General features: G+C 44.7%; 1 protein-coding gene across 1 annotated transcript in view; it reads left to right on the top strand.

The window, feature by feature from the left end:
- The window catches only part of PLXNA1 (plexin A1), a gene marked incomplete in the record, with an annotated part of 497,669 nt that overhangs the window by 402,350 nt on the left and 77,738 nt on the right, over positions 1-17,581 (top strand). The window contains 8 exon segments of the mRNA XM_077451741.1: positions 1,832-1,983; positions 3,666-3,786; positions 3,875-4,011; positions 7,584-7,751; positions 10,261-10,354; positions 10,446-10,685; positions 10,797-10,940; positions 14,191-14,425. Coding sequence (XP_077307867.1) covers positions 1,832-1,983; positions 3,666-3,786; positions 3,875-4,011; positions 7,584-7,751; positions 10,261-10,354; positions 10,446-10,685; positions 10,797-10,940; positions 14,191-14,425 — 1,291 coding nt within the window.

A 17,581-nucleotide genomic window follows, 5' to 3' on the forward strand; every position in this document is an offset into this window, starting at 1 on the left:
AAGATGCACATCCAAGAGGCTTTTAAATCTATCAATACTTCCTGTTGACACCACTGATTGTGGAAGAGCGTTCCACGTCCTTACCACCCTGACAGTGGAAAACTCCCTACGCAGCTTAAGGTTAAGCCGATTCTCTTACAATCTCATTGTGTGGCCCCGTGTCCTCTTACACTCCCTGAGACGGAATAGTTTCCCACCTACACTGGGATCACCGTTGAGATATTTGTATATGGCGATCAAATCTCCTCTTAAGCGTCTCCCTTCCAGGGAGAAAAAAATGTGCGCTTGTAGTCGTTGCTTGTATTTGAGGTCCTCCAGTCCCCATATTCATTTTATTTTGTTACCCTTCTCTGAGCTCTCTCCAGTTCCAGCACATTCTTTCTGAGGATTGGTGACCAGAACTGGACAGTATACTCCAGATGTGGCCGAACCAGAGTTTTATGAAGTGGTAGAATAATCATTTTATCTCTGATGCTGCACATCTGATCAGTTATGACACCAGCCATTGGATGATTTGGCTGTGCTCTCAATCAATGTGACAGTTGTGTCCCGGCATGCCAGGAATGTAACTTTTTTTCAAACTGTTAAATCGATGGGTTTACTTCGGCTTTAAGGGATGCCAGGGCTGGGCAGGGAGGAGTTAAAGGCTTTGGCTCTAAAAATACATAGTAGGTGAGGATGAAAAAAGACAAGTCCATCAAGTCCAACCTATACATGCTCTTACTGTGTGCTGCCATTTCATTTTAAAGTATTTGGTTGATCCTTTAATTTCTCTCTTCTTCATTATTCAAAGTGGCAACGCTTTTCCAGCTGATCCTCCATCTTCAGCATTGCCACTCTCACTGCCCAAGCTCCAGTTTTGCCCTGGGAGGAAGCCATGCTGTGCTCTGATCCCAAGTAATTTTTAACATGAATGTTCACACAATTAATTTATCCCAGTATTGTCCCAATTTCGAATCCTTTTAATCATTCAACATGTAAGCCCCAAAAAGGGAAATTTTCTGACCTCTTTTCTTAAAAAATACACTTTTATTGGACTCAGATTTGTGGCAGTTCCATCCTTTAGATCAGGGGACTCCAAAACTTTCTATACAAAGTGCCAGTTTACTGTCCTTCAGAGTTTGGGGGGAGGAGGGGGGCGCGCAGCAGACTGTCCCCATCGGCAGTAGAAAATGTCCCCACATAGTTGGAGTAAGCAATGCCCAATCTTTGATGTCAATGGGAGGAACTATGTCCCTTCGTTGGTGTCATTGAGAGGAAATGTGCTCCATCTTGGTGTCACTGAGAGGAATGGTCCCCCATCATTGGTGTCATTGGGAGGAACTATGTCCCTTCGTTGGTGTCATTGAGAGGAAATGTGCTCCATCTTGGTGTCACTGAGAGGAATGATCCTGCATCATTGGTGTCATTCATTGGACCTCATTGTTGGTGTCATTGGGAGGAACTATGCCCCTTCGTTGGCGTCAGTGAATAAAATACTGCCCCAAGGGCCAGATAAACATGCAGTTTGGAGACCACTGCTTTACATACTTTCGGGACTACTCCAGAAACCTAGTGACACCCATTTTGACAGATAGTTGCCTCTACAATTAAATTTCAGGCTTGATTTTACCTACTTCTGGGCCCATCCTTCTACCAATACAGCTTTTGTTAAAATGTTGTACAGATGGACAGAAAAGATAACATGAGAAATAGCTGCACCTGAAACAACATTTATGCTATAATGAAGATTTTTTACCTACTGTGTAAAAAGCATGATGCCATAATAAGATGGGATTCACCTGTAATAGGCACTTTACAATTGTTCATGTGTTCTACCTATTTCTTACAGCTCTCTCCTGAAACCGGCCCCAGGCAAGGAGGAACCCGGCTCACCATCATTGGTGAGAACCTCGGACTGAGATTTGATGACATCCGGTTCGGTGTGAGGGTCGGGCAAGTTATGTGTGTCCCCTTAGAAAGTGAATACATCAGTGCAGAGCAGTAAGTATCACCTGGTGGGGGGGAGATGTGTTTAATGGCAAGCCGGAAGAAATATTTCTTTAGCGTTTGAGTGACTGTCCAGCATCAATATCTGGCCTAATATGGGGTGTGTTTCTGTGGAACAACATAGATCAGTGGTGATTATTTTTCATGGTACGTGTAGAGCAAAGTACCTGTACATTCATGCGTCTACAAGAATGTTAGGGTAGCCTTGCAAAGATTTGGCCGGTTCCGGCCTCACATTGGGGCAACACCAAATTGACCTCTGCTGGGTAAATATACATACATTCTACTCTACCCTCCTATGCTTCATACTTGATATTCCCCCTGCCTTCTTTTTTTCCTTTTTGTTATACATATATACCTTATCCCTACATACCTTTTCACCAAAGGTTCCCCCCATCCCTAAGCGCTATCCCCTTTTATGATTTTCTGTCTCTCCATTGCTGTGAACCCACCCACCATAACCCATCATTTCCCCGCATCCCTAAGCACTTGCCCCTTTTATGATTTATTATCTCTCTATTGCTTTAAACCACACCTACCCCAACTCGCCATTTCTTACCTAAGCCATTATTCAAAGTGGCAATGCTTTTCCAGACGATCCTTCATCTTCAGCATTTCCACTCTCGCTGTCCAAGCTCCAGTGTTCCTCTGGGAGGAAGCTGTGCTTTGCTCTGAGTTCGAGCCTCTCTTTTATACATATATACCTCATCCCCACCTACCTTTTCACCAAGGGTTTCCCCCATCCCTAAGCTTGATCTTTTATGATTTTCTATCTCTCCATTGCTTTGAAACCCTCACCCCAACCAACATTTCCCCCCCTACCTATATTATATACTACTTTTCGCGAACTCACCCCTTTCTTGTTTCTCTGACTACTGCCTATGCCCCCTTAATTGAAATATCCATGCATTCCATCCTAAACCTATCCCATTTACCCGCACAAACACAAGCCTACATGAAAGTAGAACACACCACGTACCCTCAGCCCTCTACGATACACTTGCCAATTGTTGTAATACAACTGAACCACAAACGGGGAGATTTACTAAAACTGGAGCACCTAGTGAAGCTGTGCATGGTAGCCAATCAGCTTCTAAATTTGGCTTGATAAATTAAGCTTTGACCGTAAAACCTGGAAGCTGGTGGGTTTCTTTGCAGAGCTGCACAAGATTTTGCACTCTCCAGTTTTAGAAAATTCCTCCTAATGTGACACCCGATGTAGAGACCAACAGACATTAATGATCTTTTTTTTATTCCTTTTGTTGCATGTTATGGTAAGCATGTATGTGCATTACGTGATGTTTGTATACCTTTTGCTATGTTGCCATGATTGCTTGTATCCAAAATCCCCAATAAAGAATTGTATAAGAGAGATCAGGCTGCCAAAACCAGCATGGTCCCAGTGAAGGACCTAGGAGGTAAGGACATGGACATGGTCAGCAGTGGCTTCTCTGAGCAATTACATGTTCACGTTGCCATCAATGAATGCTTAGGATTCTGCAGGCCTGTTGGTGTAGTGACTCCTCGATGGGCGCCATTGGCCTTTGATGGCCTTTTTATGCACTAAGAAGGAGACTTTGGAGGAACTTATGTTTAAACATGGATGCGTTATTAACCTATATATTAAAACAATAACTGGGGTCTCTTTAAGGTAACGTGTTTCACTGTCTTCTTAGGATTGTGTGTGAGATTGGGGAGGCCAGGATAACGCAAGCTCGTGAGGCCACCGTGGAAGTCTGTATTAGAGATTGCTCCAAGGATTACATGACCACTGCTCCAAAATCTTTCACCTTTGTGGTAAGTTACCAACCACGTATCTAATTACTATAAATGGCCACTTTTCACCAAGCAACTGGTTCTCATGTATTTAAAATTCTTTTGGCAGAGTCCTCATTTTAATCGTGTGACCCCTGCCCGCGGCCCGCTCTCTGGAGGTACCTGGATTACTATAGAGGGAACCAATCTCAATGCTGGCAGTGATGTGTCTGTGGAAATTGGAGGACGACCCTGCAGCTTTTCATGGTAAGGCCATGAAGGAATGGTCAGCCTGGGTTATTACAGCAGATTGATTCCAATGCCTGGTGGGGCTTCCTGATCCAATGATAGCCATTCAAAGGCCAGTTTTCTAGCAACCAACGTTCCCCCTCAAAACGCAACAGAATGGATCAAGGCAACCTACTGCCTTATCTATCCATCTCTAGTCTGTCTATGCCCAGTGTGTTTGACCACCGTAACAGCTGAAGAGGCTATAGATTGCTTATTTGGCGCTATACTTGGTGGCTCAGTGGTTATCAGTTTGCTGGATTTGGGTTCCTAGGTTCACTTCCTAGCAAGGACAGTATCTACGTGGGGTTTACTTGTTCTTTCCATTCCTTTCCAGGAATTTTTAGGTGTTAATAGTTTCCTTTCATAATCCTAAAATATAATGGAAGGGTGATTGGCCAAGGGGATTCTTCCCACATTAGTGTTTGTTGCTGTGGGCAGGGGTTATTGAAGTGTAAGCTCATATCTTAAGCTGTTGGTATGTCCGCTGTACAGTGCTGTGGAATATGTCAGAGCTGCATAAATGTATAGTAATAAAAATGTCACTGTCATAACGCATTAGAGTGTAAGCTCCCCTGGGACTGAAGTGAATCGTGTTCTGTACAGCAATGGAGAATGTGTCAAACGTATATAAATGTCTAATAATGGTGTGTGACTGTGGTGGAACATAAGAGTGTAAGCTCCTCTGGTACAGAGACTGATGTGAATGCCTCAGTGATCTCTGTACAGCACTACGGTATATTTTAGAGCTATGTAATTGTATAATAATAATATACGTTTAATAATAGTGTATGACTGTGGAGGTGACAGAGTGTAAGCTCCTCTGGTGCAGAGACTGACCTGACTGTTCTCTGTACAGCACTACAGAATTTCATCTCTCTCTCTCTCTCTGTCTCTCTCTCTCTCTCTCTCTCTCTCTCTCTATATATATATATATATATATATATATATATATATATATATATATATATATATATATATATATATATATATATATATATATATATATATATATATATATATATATATATAGTATAAAATAAGAGGATGTGACTGTGGTGGGGGCGTTGGTGTATAAGTACCTCTAGTGCAGATATGTTAATGGCTCAGCATTCTCTGTACAGCACTGCAGCTATATAAATCTATATTAAATGTGTGACTGTGATGAGACATTAGAGTGTAAGCTCCTCTGGTTCAAAGACTGATGTAACTGTCTCGGTATTCTCTGTATGCCACAGCAGAATGTCAGAACCATATAAATGTATAATGATAGTATTAGAGTGTAAGCTCTGCTGGTGCAGACACTGAGGAGACTTGGTATTCTCTGTACAGCAATACAAAATATGTCAGAGATATATAAATATTCTCTGTATGGCCCAGCAGAATATGTCTGAGCTATATGAATGTATAATGATAGTGTGACAGTGTTTAGAATGTAAGCTCTGCTGGTGCAGTGACTAACGTGACTTGCTTCAGTATTCTATGTACAGCACTGCGGCATATGTCAGAGCTATATAGATGTAGATTAGTGTGCGACACTGATCGGACATTAGAGTGTAAGCTCCTCTGGTGCAGAGACTGATGTGACTGTCTCTGTATTCTCTGTGTGGCACTGCAGATTATGTCAGACCTATATAAGTGTATACTAATATTGTGACTGTGATGGGGTCATTAGAGTGTAAGCTCCTGTGGTGCAGAGACTGATGTGACTGGCTCAGTTCTTTGTACAGCACTGTGGAATATGTTGGTGCTTTTGTATCTAAATGAGAGATAAGAGGTATTAAATGGATGTTCAGATTTGATAATATAACTAAAACACGATTGAACTCGAAAGTCAGGACGGAACAGTTATGCATCAAAGCTGTATTGCGTTTCTGTTCTTGTCCCAAGAGCTTACACTCAGGAAGTAAGACACACCTGTTCCTACAACCTACGCGTTCGACTCTTGAAGCTATTGAAAGAAGCAAAAGCCGCCGAGCCTCATCAGTAAGACGCTCCGCCGTCAGACTTCTTTTGTCTGGCAGCCGTGGGTTTAAGTGTTTGCCTTGTGCCCACAGGCTGCTTCTCCCGTCTTCCTTTGCCTTCCATAGGATTTCAAGTGCATAATTTCTAGATTACGAATGATAATAGAACAGGTCTTTAAATATTTTCCTGTGGTAATTGGTGGTTATCAGCGCTAATAGCTGCTGTTTGCAGGGTGAACATGTGATACAGACTGTTAGTTCAGCTTAGGCTTTTTATACCGCGGATATTATTATTTATTTTTTTCCCCAAATGTTTCCCAGCCGCCTGCCAGAAAGCGGCGTCTGACACGGCGCAGAATGCGTTTCCGGGGGCCAGTGTAGACTGCCTTGTAAATCGAAGGATATTTAAAGGGGCGGCCTTCTCTTTATTTTATTTTATTTTGGCCTTAATCTAGGCTTACCTGTAGGTTAAAGTGGTCTGTAAGGGTTTAAAACCACTTTAAGGTATTAAAGTGGTTGTAAACCCTTACAAACCACTTTGACCTACAGGTAAGCCTAGATTAAGGCTTACCTGTAGGTCCAAGCAATATCTCCTAAACCTATATGGTTTAGGAGATATTTGCCCGAAAACAGCGGCACGCAGGCGCACTGAGCGCGGCATTCTCAGCAACGGATCTGCCGCGCGTGTCGGCTCCCGTGCGCATGCGCAGGAGTGACGTCATCGCGGCTTCGCCGAATGACAGCGGCGGAGCTGCGAGACCCCACCAACAAGATGGATGCGGCGGACTACAGGGGACAGCGGCGACTTCGCTGGCTCCTGTGTCAGGTAAGTGACACATAATGGGGTACTATGCGATGCACAGTAGTCCATTATGCTTTGCCTTTGCAGGGAATGAAAGAGGAAGTAAACTCATCAGGGTTTACTTCCTCTTTAAACCACATTGCTAATTGCATATTGTATTTGTTTGTAGTCTAAATACTGAAATTTGCACTTAAAACTGTAATTTTTGGAAATGCCAGTAAAAAAAATTGGCTGTGCCACTAAATTTTAGGTGTTGTGTCAGTAATTTTCAATCTGATAGGTTGGCAAAGCTGCACATGCACGTCTAAAGGGACCCCAGGAATGTGTTCTTTCCTATAATGCTCTTAAAAGATGATTGATGGAGGGTGCTGTGACGTATAAAGGAGCCTACTGACCCCTCTCCCCAAACTAGGGCCCCCATGCAATTGCATGTTGATAGAGGAGAGGGAGACGAGGGAAAGTCTTCTATGCATACAGTTCAGCTTTATAACACTGGTTCGTCAGGCATTGCTTGGTGCGAGTGGGGAAGGGGTTGGTAAGTAGGAGGGTTGGCCTGAAAGGGTGCAGAAACAGATTATGTTAAATGGGAGAATGAACAATTCTGTATAATTTAATATTCCTTTGTTGGTCTTGATGGCAGCAGGAGCCATTCTGATCCTGCATGCTTTGTTTATCTGAGATGGAGAAAGTCACTGAGCCAAAAAAAAAAAAAAGTTAAATAAAGCCATTCGTTTTTTTTTTTGGGGAATTTTTAATGTTTGTTTCTGTTTTTGTTCCTCTTCTAGGAGAACAGCCAAAGAAATTCGCTGTAAAACCCCGCAGGGACAGATTCCATCCAGTGCGGAAATTCAGATCCACATCAATCGAGCTGTGCTGCGCAACCCCGAGGTGAAGTACAATTACACGGAGGACCCCACAGTGCAGAAAATCGAACCAGAGTGGAGCATCACCAGGTAATACACACAGCTTATCACAATGGCAGCAGAGGTCTGTGATCTGTCTGGATGATGCAACTTTCAATCCAAATTCCGGGCAAACTGCAAAATACGTATATGGCGCTGATTAACCTGCCAAAAGGATTTGTATGTTTGTCCGTCCCAACTGTGAGATTTGCACAGCTCTGCCGTGCAGTACAGCCCTCTCTGGCAAAAGAGGAGACGTCGTTTTTTCTCTACTTCTCCCTCCCCTAGCCTGTGACTGGACAGTGAAAGGAGAAGCAGCACAGTGATGCACTCCTCTCACTGCCATTACTCTCTCCTATCAGCATGTTCTTGTTGGCACACGAATACTGCAGTGCAGCTGATTGTGTTGCTTCTTTCTTCCTCAGTCTGAGCTCTGTTGTACAGAACAGTGGTCTCCAAACTGTGGCCAGAGTGCCGAATCCGGCCCTTTGCTAGTCTTTATACGGCACTTGGACACTATTCCTCTCAGTGATATGAGGCACTGTTCTTCCCACTGACACCAACTATTCATCCCACTGATATCATTGATGGGACACTATTCTTTCCACTGACACCAAAAATGGGGCAGTGTTTCTTCCACTGATACCAATGATGGGGCACTATTCCTCCCACATTGCCAATGATGGGGCACTATTCCTCCCACATTGCCAATGATGGGGCACTATTCCTCCCACTAATACCAATGATGGGGCACTAGTCCTCCCACTAATACCAATGATGGGGCACTAGTCCTCCCACTAATACCAATAATGGTGCACTATTCCTCCCACTATGCCAATGATGGGGCACTATTCCTCCCACTATGCCAATGATGGGGCACTATTCCTCCCACTGATACCAAAGATGGTGCACTAGTCCTCCCACTGATACCAATGATGGGGCACTAGTCCTCCCACTGATACCAATGATGGGGCACTAGTCCTCCCACTGATAACAATGATGGGGCACTAGTCCTCCCACTGATAACAATGATGGGGCACTAGTCCTCCCACTGATAACAATGATGGGGCACTAGTCCTCCCACTGTTACCAAAGATGGGGCACTAGTCCTCCCACTGTTACCAAAGATGGGACACTAGTCCCCCCACTGTTACCAAAGATGGGGCACTAGTCCCCCCACTGATACCAAAGATGGGACACTAGTCCTCCCACTGTTACCAAAGATGGGGCACTAGTCCTCCCACTGTTACCAAAGATGGGGCACTAGTCCCCCCACTGTTACCAAAGATGGGGCACTAGTCCCCCCACTGATACCAAAGATGGGGCACTAGTCCCCCCACTGATACCAAAGATGGGGCACTAGTCCTCCCACTGATACCAAAGATGGGGCACTAGTCCTCCCACTGATACCAAAGATGGGGCACTAGTCCTCCCACTGATACCAAAGATGGGGCACTAGTCCTCCCACTGATACCAAAGATGGGGCACTAGTCCTCCCACTGATACCAAAGATGGGGCACTAGTCCTCCCACTGATACCAAAGATGGGGCACTAGTCCTCCCACTGATACCAAAGATGGGGCACTAGTCCTCCCACTGATACCAAAGATGGGGCACTAGTCCTCCCACTGATACCAAAGATGGGGCACTAGTCCTCCCACTGATACCAAAGATGGGGCACTAGTCCTCCCACTGATACCAAAGATGGGGCACTAGTCCTCCCACTGATACCAAAGATGGGGCACTAGTCCTCCCACTGATACCAAAGATGGGGCACTAGTCCTCCCACTGATACCAAAGATGGGGCACTAGTCCTCCCACTGATACCAAAGATGGGGCACTAGTCCTCCCACTGATACCAAAGATGGGGCACTATTCCTCCCACTGATACCAAAGATGGGGCACTATTCATCCCACTATACCAATAATGGGGCACTACCCCCCCCCCCCCCCCATACCAATGATAGGACACTGTTCCTCCTAATGACCACCAAGCTTGAGGTGGTCAGTAGTGATTCTCACTGATGCTGCACCCAAGACATTTTCTTCCCCCACCAGCCTCAATCTGGTCCTCCTAAAGTCTGAAGGATAGTAAACTGTCCCTTTAAAAAGTTTGGAGACCCCTGGTACAGAAGATTACAAGAGCCTGATACCAAGTCACATTTAAAAAACAACACATGGTGGGACCTGTTCACATTATGACATTGTAGTAGCGCATATGTTACCGTGGCTTTTGTGCAACATGCAGCAACAAACGTTGACTGCATTGGTGCAGTGTGTTGGCATTCACTCTGAATTGTACCCCAACTCATCTTGACATGGCGCTAACCTGCCCTGCCAAAAAATGATGTATGACCAATTCTGGCATGGCATGCTTTTCGGCAAGGTTCGTTGGGTGATATTCAGAATGAATTGCACCACAGTACAGCAATGCATTTAATGTTGATTTGATTACTGGAATACGACCTTTAATGGTGTATTGCTAAATACAGAACGACTCTAATTTGTATCTTTGATATCTTCCTGGAGTCCGGCTTTAAGCAGGGTTGTTCTTTTTGCAGTGGTGGGACTCCGTTGATTGTGTCCGGACTGAACCTGGCAACTATTAGGGAACCAAAGATCCGGGCAAAGTATGGCGAGGTGGAACGTGAAAACGTGAGTGCTAATCGGAGACTACTAGATATGTGTTGGGAGGTGTGACAGAGGTGAGCCTGGACTTTAATTGCCTTGTGATTTCCCCATCTAGAACTGTACGGTTTATAATGACACTACCATGGTTTGTCTGGCCCCTTCCATTGAAAACCCCCTGAGAATTCCGCCGGAACTCGGAGACAAACCAGACGAGATCGGCTTCATCATGGACAACGTCCAGGCGCTGCTCATCGTGAATATGACCAGCTTCACGTACTACGCTGACCCTGTGTTTGAGCCCCTCACTCCATCCGGGAACCTGGAGCTAAAGCCCAGCTCTCCTCTTATCATCAAGGTGAGTGAGGGTCATGGCGCAACTACCGGCCTGTCTACACCTTTCTCCTTCAATTTCTCTTTGCAGCAGAGCATCTAAAACTAAGACTGCCATTTGTTCTCTTCTTCTCAGGGTCGTAATATATTACCGGCGGTACCTGGGAACTTCCGTCTCAACTATACAGTCTTGATTGGTGACACCCCATGCGCCCTAACCGTGTCTGAGACGCAGCTTCTGTGCGAATCGCCAAACCTTACAGGACAGCACAAAGTCACGGTATGTATGCTGTCCTCTACGCAGCAACATGATGGCCAAGTAGATGTTAGATCACCGGCATAAAAACTGATATTTTGGCGCTATTGACCAAGCTGCCTGCCATTTAAGTTAAAGAAGGCTTGCTAAGAAACGTTTTTTACCTTAACCACTTGCCGCTCGCCCACAGTACATGTACTGTGAGCAGCAGCTGCAGGTTAAGCAACTTTGACTGTGCATCGCTTGGCACATGCCCACTGGGGCGCGGAGAGGCGCGATACCCTGATCCATGATCTTTGTGTTTGGTACCTGGCCGCTTTGAGTGTCCGGGGTATCATGTGCAATAGCTATGACCAACTATAGCAATCATATGTAAGCTTCCATTCACGACTGCTTGCTCGCTATTGTGATGCTGTGATTGGCCCAACGCTATCACATGATACCTGGGACAATCATAGCACCCTGTACCATGTGATTAGCTGTAGCCAATCACAGATCACAATAGTAAGCAATCTGTCTTGAATGAAAGCCATTAATAACAGTTAAAACCATTGCTTAGAACCGTGATCATTACTATTATAAGCAATAAACAGTGTTAAAAAAAAAAGCATGATCTTGGTGCTTGGTACCTGGCCGCTTTGAGTGTCCGGGTATCATGTGCAATAGCTATGACCAATTATAGCAATCATATGTAAGCTTCCATTCACAACTGCTTGCTCGCTATTGTGATGCTGTGATTGGCCCACCGCTATCACATGATACCTGGGACAATCATAGCACCCTGTACCATGTGATTAGCTGTAGCCAATCACAGATCACAATAGTAAGCAATATGTCTTGAATGAAAGCCATTAATAACAGTTAAAATCATTGCTTAGAACAGTGATCATTACTGTTATAAGCAATAAACAATGTTAAAAAAAATAAAATAAAAATCCATGATCTTGGTGCTTGGTACCTGGCCACTCTGAGTGTCCGGGGTATCATGTGCAATAGCTATGACCAATTATAGCAATCACATGTAAGCAAAACAGTCTTGAATGGCTTTGATTCATGACTGCTTGCTATTGTGATGCTGTGATTGGCCCACCACTATCACAGGATACCTGGGACAATCATAGCACCCTGTACCATGTGATTAGCTGTAGCCAATCACAGATCACAATAGTAAGCAATCTGTCATGAATGAGAGCCATTTATTATTATTATTATTTAAAGTACTTACCGTATATAGCGCCATCAGTTTACGCAGCGATTTACATATACATTAATAACAACTAAAACCATTGCTTATAACAGTGATCATTATTATAAGCAATAAACAGTGCTAAAAAAAATATAATCCCTGATAAACCCCCCCCCCCCCCCCCCAGAGTAGTCCAGTATCATTATGGTGACACTGGACTATTCTGATGAGAGTATGTAACAAAAAAAATCCTGAAAAAGAAAAAAATGAATAAAAAATTTAATAAAAACGATTTCCATTTTTTGTTTTTCATTCAGTATCCCCGTTCACCACCACACCAGTCATATGATGATGTACTGTACTGGTGACAGTATGTAAAAAAAAAATAATTGTGGGGAAAAACAAATTTCATTTAATTTCTTCTATTTCTGTTCCAAAAAAATTGCACCTTCAAAAAACTCCCCACGTCTCTTACTAAATTCCCTTAGAGGCTTAGACTGTCTATTTTACAAAAAAAAATTTTGTACAGTTTTGGTAATTTTTTGTTACTATAGCAAAAAAATTGAAAAAACCTGTGGCAATTAAATACCACCAAAAGCGCTCAATTTGAGTGAAAAAAAAAAAAATCTATTTAATTTGGATACAGTGTTGCATGACCACGCAATTGCCAGTTACAGTAGCACAATCCTGAATAATAAAAAAAACAAACAAAAAAAAAAAAAAACGCACGGGTCATGAGGGCGAGGTCTAATGCAGCAAGACCGTCCTCGGGGCCCACTAACAGGCCAGGTTTTATGTATTAGCTTGGGGAGATGCAGACTACAATACTGCAATCACTGAGCAGCAATTGATATCACCTGTGATGTATTTCAGTTATCTTGCAAACCTGACCTGTTAGTGGGTCCTGAGGACAGGGTTGATGACCACTGCTCTAATGGTTAATAAGAGCGCCGATGGCTCAAGTACTGGCTGGGAACTTTCTCACTGTACACTTCGAAACCTCATATTATCTTGACCCTGACAGCTTTCAATGTATTGCCTTCATATGGTCCCAAAAAAAAGTGTTACAGCCATTTTGGTCAGGCCAAGGGGAGGGCAGAAGAGGCAGCCATCTTTGGTGTTTCAGCAGGAGCAGGGTGCAAAAAGGCCCGAATCTGCAACCTATGCTGTTGAATTAGTTCCAAGCTCATCGTGGATGGGGGTTGTATTTTTTAATTTTTTTCCACCTTGGGTGCGATAGGATCTTCATCCTATGTATGCTTTATGTGAAAAATAGTTGTCTTTTTGATGACATCAGGTGAAAACGGAACAATGTGTTTTTCTCTGCATTGTCTTTAGATAAATAGACTGCGGTGATAGTTTTAGGCCTCTTTCACACGGGACGGATCAGTAATGATCCGCCCCGTGATAATCCGCTTGCTCAGCGGGGATCGCTCCGTTGGCCCCGCTGAGCCGGCGGTGGACAGGGTGGTCTCTGCACACTGTGCAGGGACCGCCCTGTCAGCTCTCCGCTCTCCGTCTGTCCGTGTTCATCCGATCCGCTCTGCAGACGGATAGAAAAATAGGATTTTCCTCCTTCTGCAGAATCGGACAATAGCGGGTCTCTGCGGATGTTTATCTGCACACACCCGCTATCCCATAGGAATGCATGTATGTCCTTATTTCATCCGTAAACGGATGGATGAAATACGGACATAATGTCCGCATGTGTGAAAGGGGCCTTAAAGGGCAAGTCCACCTAAAACTGACTTCTTACATTGATTGGGAATTGCAGTGTCAGGATCTCATCCTCAGATCTAATACCTTCACCCACTACCATGTGCAATTTCTGTACAAAAACATGCAAGGTCCAAGACTGTAATTATTGTAGCAGGTGGGCGGAGCTGGGAACTGAGGTGCAGAATTGTCACTATGAAGTCACAAAAGACATAAGTGTGGCTGGTTCATAGTTCTGACATCTACTCAAACTAATCTATCCTTTTTGAGTGACCTGACCCTTAAAGGTTTAAACAGTTGCTTGCAGTATATCGAGCTTACCTTTTATGTATCTGACTTTTTTTTTTTTTTTTGTTCTAATAACTCTTTCAGATTAAAGCCGGAGGTTTTGAATTCTCACCGGGAACCCTGCAGATCTATTCCGACAGCCTTCTGACCCTTCCGGCAATTATTGGCATCGGTGGAGGTGGTGGGCTCCTCTTGCTAATCATCATCATCGTGCTGATCGCCTACAAGCGCAAATCAAGGGATGCGGACCGCACCTTGAAGCGTTTGCAGCTGCAGATGGACAATCTGGAGTCGCGGGTGGCCCTGGAATGCAAAGAAGGTAAATTCCGACATGAAAACCTCTGTGTGAAACCAAACCTGTATATATGGCACCGCTCCAGGCAAGCACAAGAAACCATCAGCCATGAGGGCTCAGCCTCTCCGGGTTCTATCTTCTCCCCTGCAGCCTAGCAAACACATAAACCGCACTCTGTGGCATTTTGTTGCTGGTTTATTGATGTCAGAATAGGTCAGGTAGTCGTTCTCTCCCCCCCCCCCCCCCCCCCGTCAGACACCATCCACGGATGCATTTCACCTGAGCTTAAAGTGATTTTTTTAATTAAATAACATTATTGCCTGCTCTGTGTAATCCTTATTCACAGAGCCACCCGATCCTCCTCTTTTGGGGTCCCCCGCTGCCTCTCCTCGCTCCAACACCCCGCCGAGTGCCCCCATTCCAACCCACATGCTATGGGGGCACTCGTGCATGCTCGCTCCCAGGCACTCTCCTGTTTGTCCATAAGACCCTCTCATGCCCTCATCACTGCCTCTGATCGACAGCAGTGGGAACCAAGGCTTTCTGCTTCTGTATCTGGGCCAATGAGGACCAAAAGAGCCGAGAGAGCGTCGGCTCTCGTGCGCATCGCTGAATCAAGATCGGGCTCTGATTTGTATTTAGTGGGGCTGTGGTAATGTAAACTATCACTTACCTTTACAATCACTTACTTACAACATAGGAGGACCTTCATTAAACCCATTTAGAGAAACGCGTTAGCTGAGTCACGTCTTACAGGGCAGAGAATGTCTGGATGATACTGCTCCAAACAAGCTCATGCAATGGCCAACCACAGAAGCACAGTCTCTTTAAGATCCATCTTCTCTTTTCCAAGGCCAACACACACAAACATCATTCTACTTGTTTTTTTGCAGAACTGCAGCAAGCTTTATTGGTACCAGATTAGGGCAGATGTGATGCCACCCACTGACGCATTTCACCCAAAGATGTTGTAAACCCTTACATACATACATCCAGTGAAGTGACTGGCCTCAGGTGATAGAGCTGAAACAAATCCTCCTACATAAGTTGGACATTTAGCCCAGAATTTATAAAGTTTGTCAGAGAGCTCAGAGAAAAAGGGGCAGAAAGCTGAAATTACACTCCGCAGAGCTCAGTGGGGAGAGCTCTGACATCTGATTGAAGCACACAGAGACACCCCCCCCTCCTCCTGACAGCACACAGGAACAGAGCTGAGAATTTCAGTCACAGGCTGTTTGTTGGAGATCCCTCTCATGTCACCACTTTTGGTGTCAGGAAAATGTGTCATAAGTGAGGCATATAGCTGAGGCACAAGGCAGCAGACAGAAGTGACACTTAGTGCTCTGGATTGAGACAAGTACACACTATAGAGCATAGGTACTCAACCTGTGGCCCTCCAGCTGTTGCAAAACCTGCCCCATCGTTGGCTGACGTCTTCACCCAGTCTTACTTCCGGGTTCGGTTCCTCCGGCTTCATGCGTGGCCGGGGGCGTGATGACGTCACTCCCACGCATGCAGGCCGGAGTCCCTGTTAATGGCACAGGCTTTGAAGGTCCGGCACTGTATGCCGAACCTTCAGAGTGCATGCGCCGGTAACTTCACCGGCTGCTTGCACTCTGAATAGCACAGTACCTACCGGTAAGCTTTACTATAGACTTGCCTGTAGGTACAAGTGGTAGTACAGAGTTTACTACCACTTTAATAGTTCCCCGTTTTTGGTGTTCGTTTGAGGAATACTGCCCCATCATTGACGACAATTGGAGAAATATTGCCCCGTTGTTGGTATCAGTGGAAGAAATAATGCCCCATCGTTGGTGTTAGTGGAAGGAATTGTACCCCATCATTGGTGTTAGTGGGAGGAATAGTGTCCTATTGGTGTCAGTGGGAAAAATAGTGCCCAATTGGTGTCAGTGTGATTAATAGTACCCCATCATCGGTGTCAGTGGGAATAATAGTACCCCATTGTTGGTGTCAGTTTGAGTAATAGTGCTCCATCGATGGCATCTGTGGGAGAAATAATGCCCCATCGTTGGTGTTAGTGGAAGGAATAGTGCCCCATCATTGGTGATAGTGGGAGGAATAGTGCCCTATTCTTGGTATCAGTGGGAAAAATGGTGCCCCATTTGTGTCAGTGGGATTAATAGTACCCCATCATTGGTGTCAGTGGGAATAATAGTACCCCATTGTTGGTGTCCGTTTGAGGAATAGTGCCCCATCGATGGCATCTGTGGGAGAAATAATGCCCCATCATTGGTGTTAATGGAAGGAATAGTGCCCTATTTGTGTCGGTGGGAAAAATAGTGCTCCATTGGTGTCAGTGGGATTAATATTACCCCATCATTGGTGTCAGTGGGAATAATAGTACCCCATTGTTGGTGTCAGTAGCAGGAATATTGCCCCATGTTGGTGTCAGTGGGAGGAATAGTGTCTTGTATCAGTGGAAGTGAAGGTGCCTCAAGGGCCAGATAAAGGCAAGTAAGGGGCCACATCTGGCCACTGAGCCCACTGTTTGGAGACCTCTGCTATAGAGGGATAGGCTTTCTTCATATTTAATGTCTTGAGGTTTACAACCACTTTAACATGATGAAGCCCATTGGGTGAAACACGTCAGTTGTCTGACATAATCTTACCTTTAATAAAGTTGTTGGGGGGGTTCTTCAAAAAATTATATTTGGGTGCAACTTTTGTGTTGATATTCTGCGTGCAGCAGAATGGATAAACCAAATTCCAGGCTGGAAGTTCGTACGCACGTCGTGGTCTTTCAAGCCTTCGGGGCAGATGTTCCAGCTTGTCTACACGTGCCAGCTTTCATCTCGCACAATATGGGCCGTGTAGATTTTTAAATGATGTGCAAATCTCGCTCTGAACTCCGTTGCCTGGTTTGTTCCGTCTCACCCGCACTTGTGTAGCAGATTGTACTTTATCAGCTCGAAAACTGCTTTCTATGGTTGTAGCTCAGCTTCTTAATTTGGTACATCTGGCATCAAAGTTGGTTCCTCGGGGATTGGGTTCAGGATACAATGTACTAATAGGCAGTATTTAAACGATGGCTTCCTTCCATTTATAACTTCAGTCCTCTGAGGTGGACCAAATAAAGCAGAATTTTTTTTATTTAATTTTTTTAGCCAGGGAAAGGGAGAAGTCGAAGCAGAGAAACGCGGGGTGTCTCATTACTCGGAG

This window comes from Lithobates pipiens, unplaced genomic scaffold (genome assembly GCF_037356315.1).
Source record: "Lithobates pipiens isolate NorthernLeopardFrog02 unplaced genomic scaffold, aLitPip1_a1.2 Scaffold_23, whole genome shotgun sequence".
In the NCBI taxonomy this organism is placed as follows: Eukaryota; Metazoa; Chordata; class Amphibia; order Anura; family Ranidae; genus Lithobates; species Lithobates pipiens.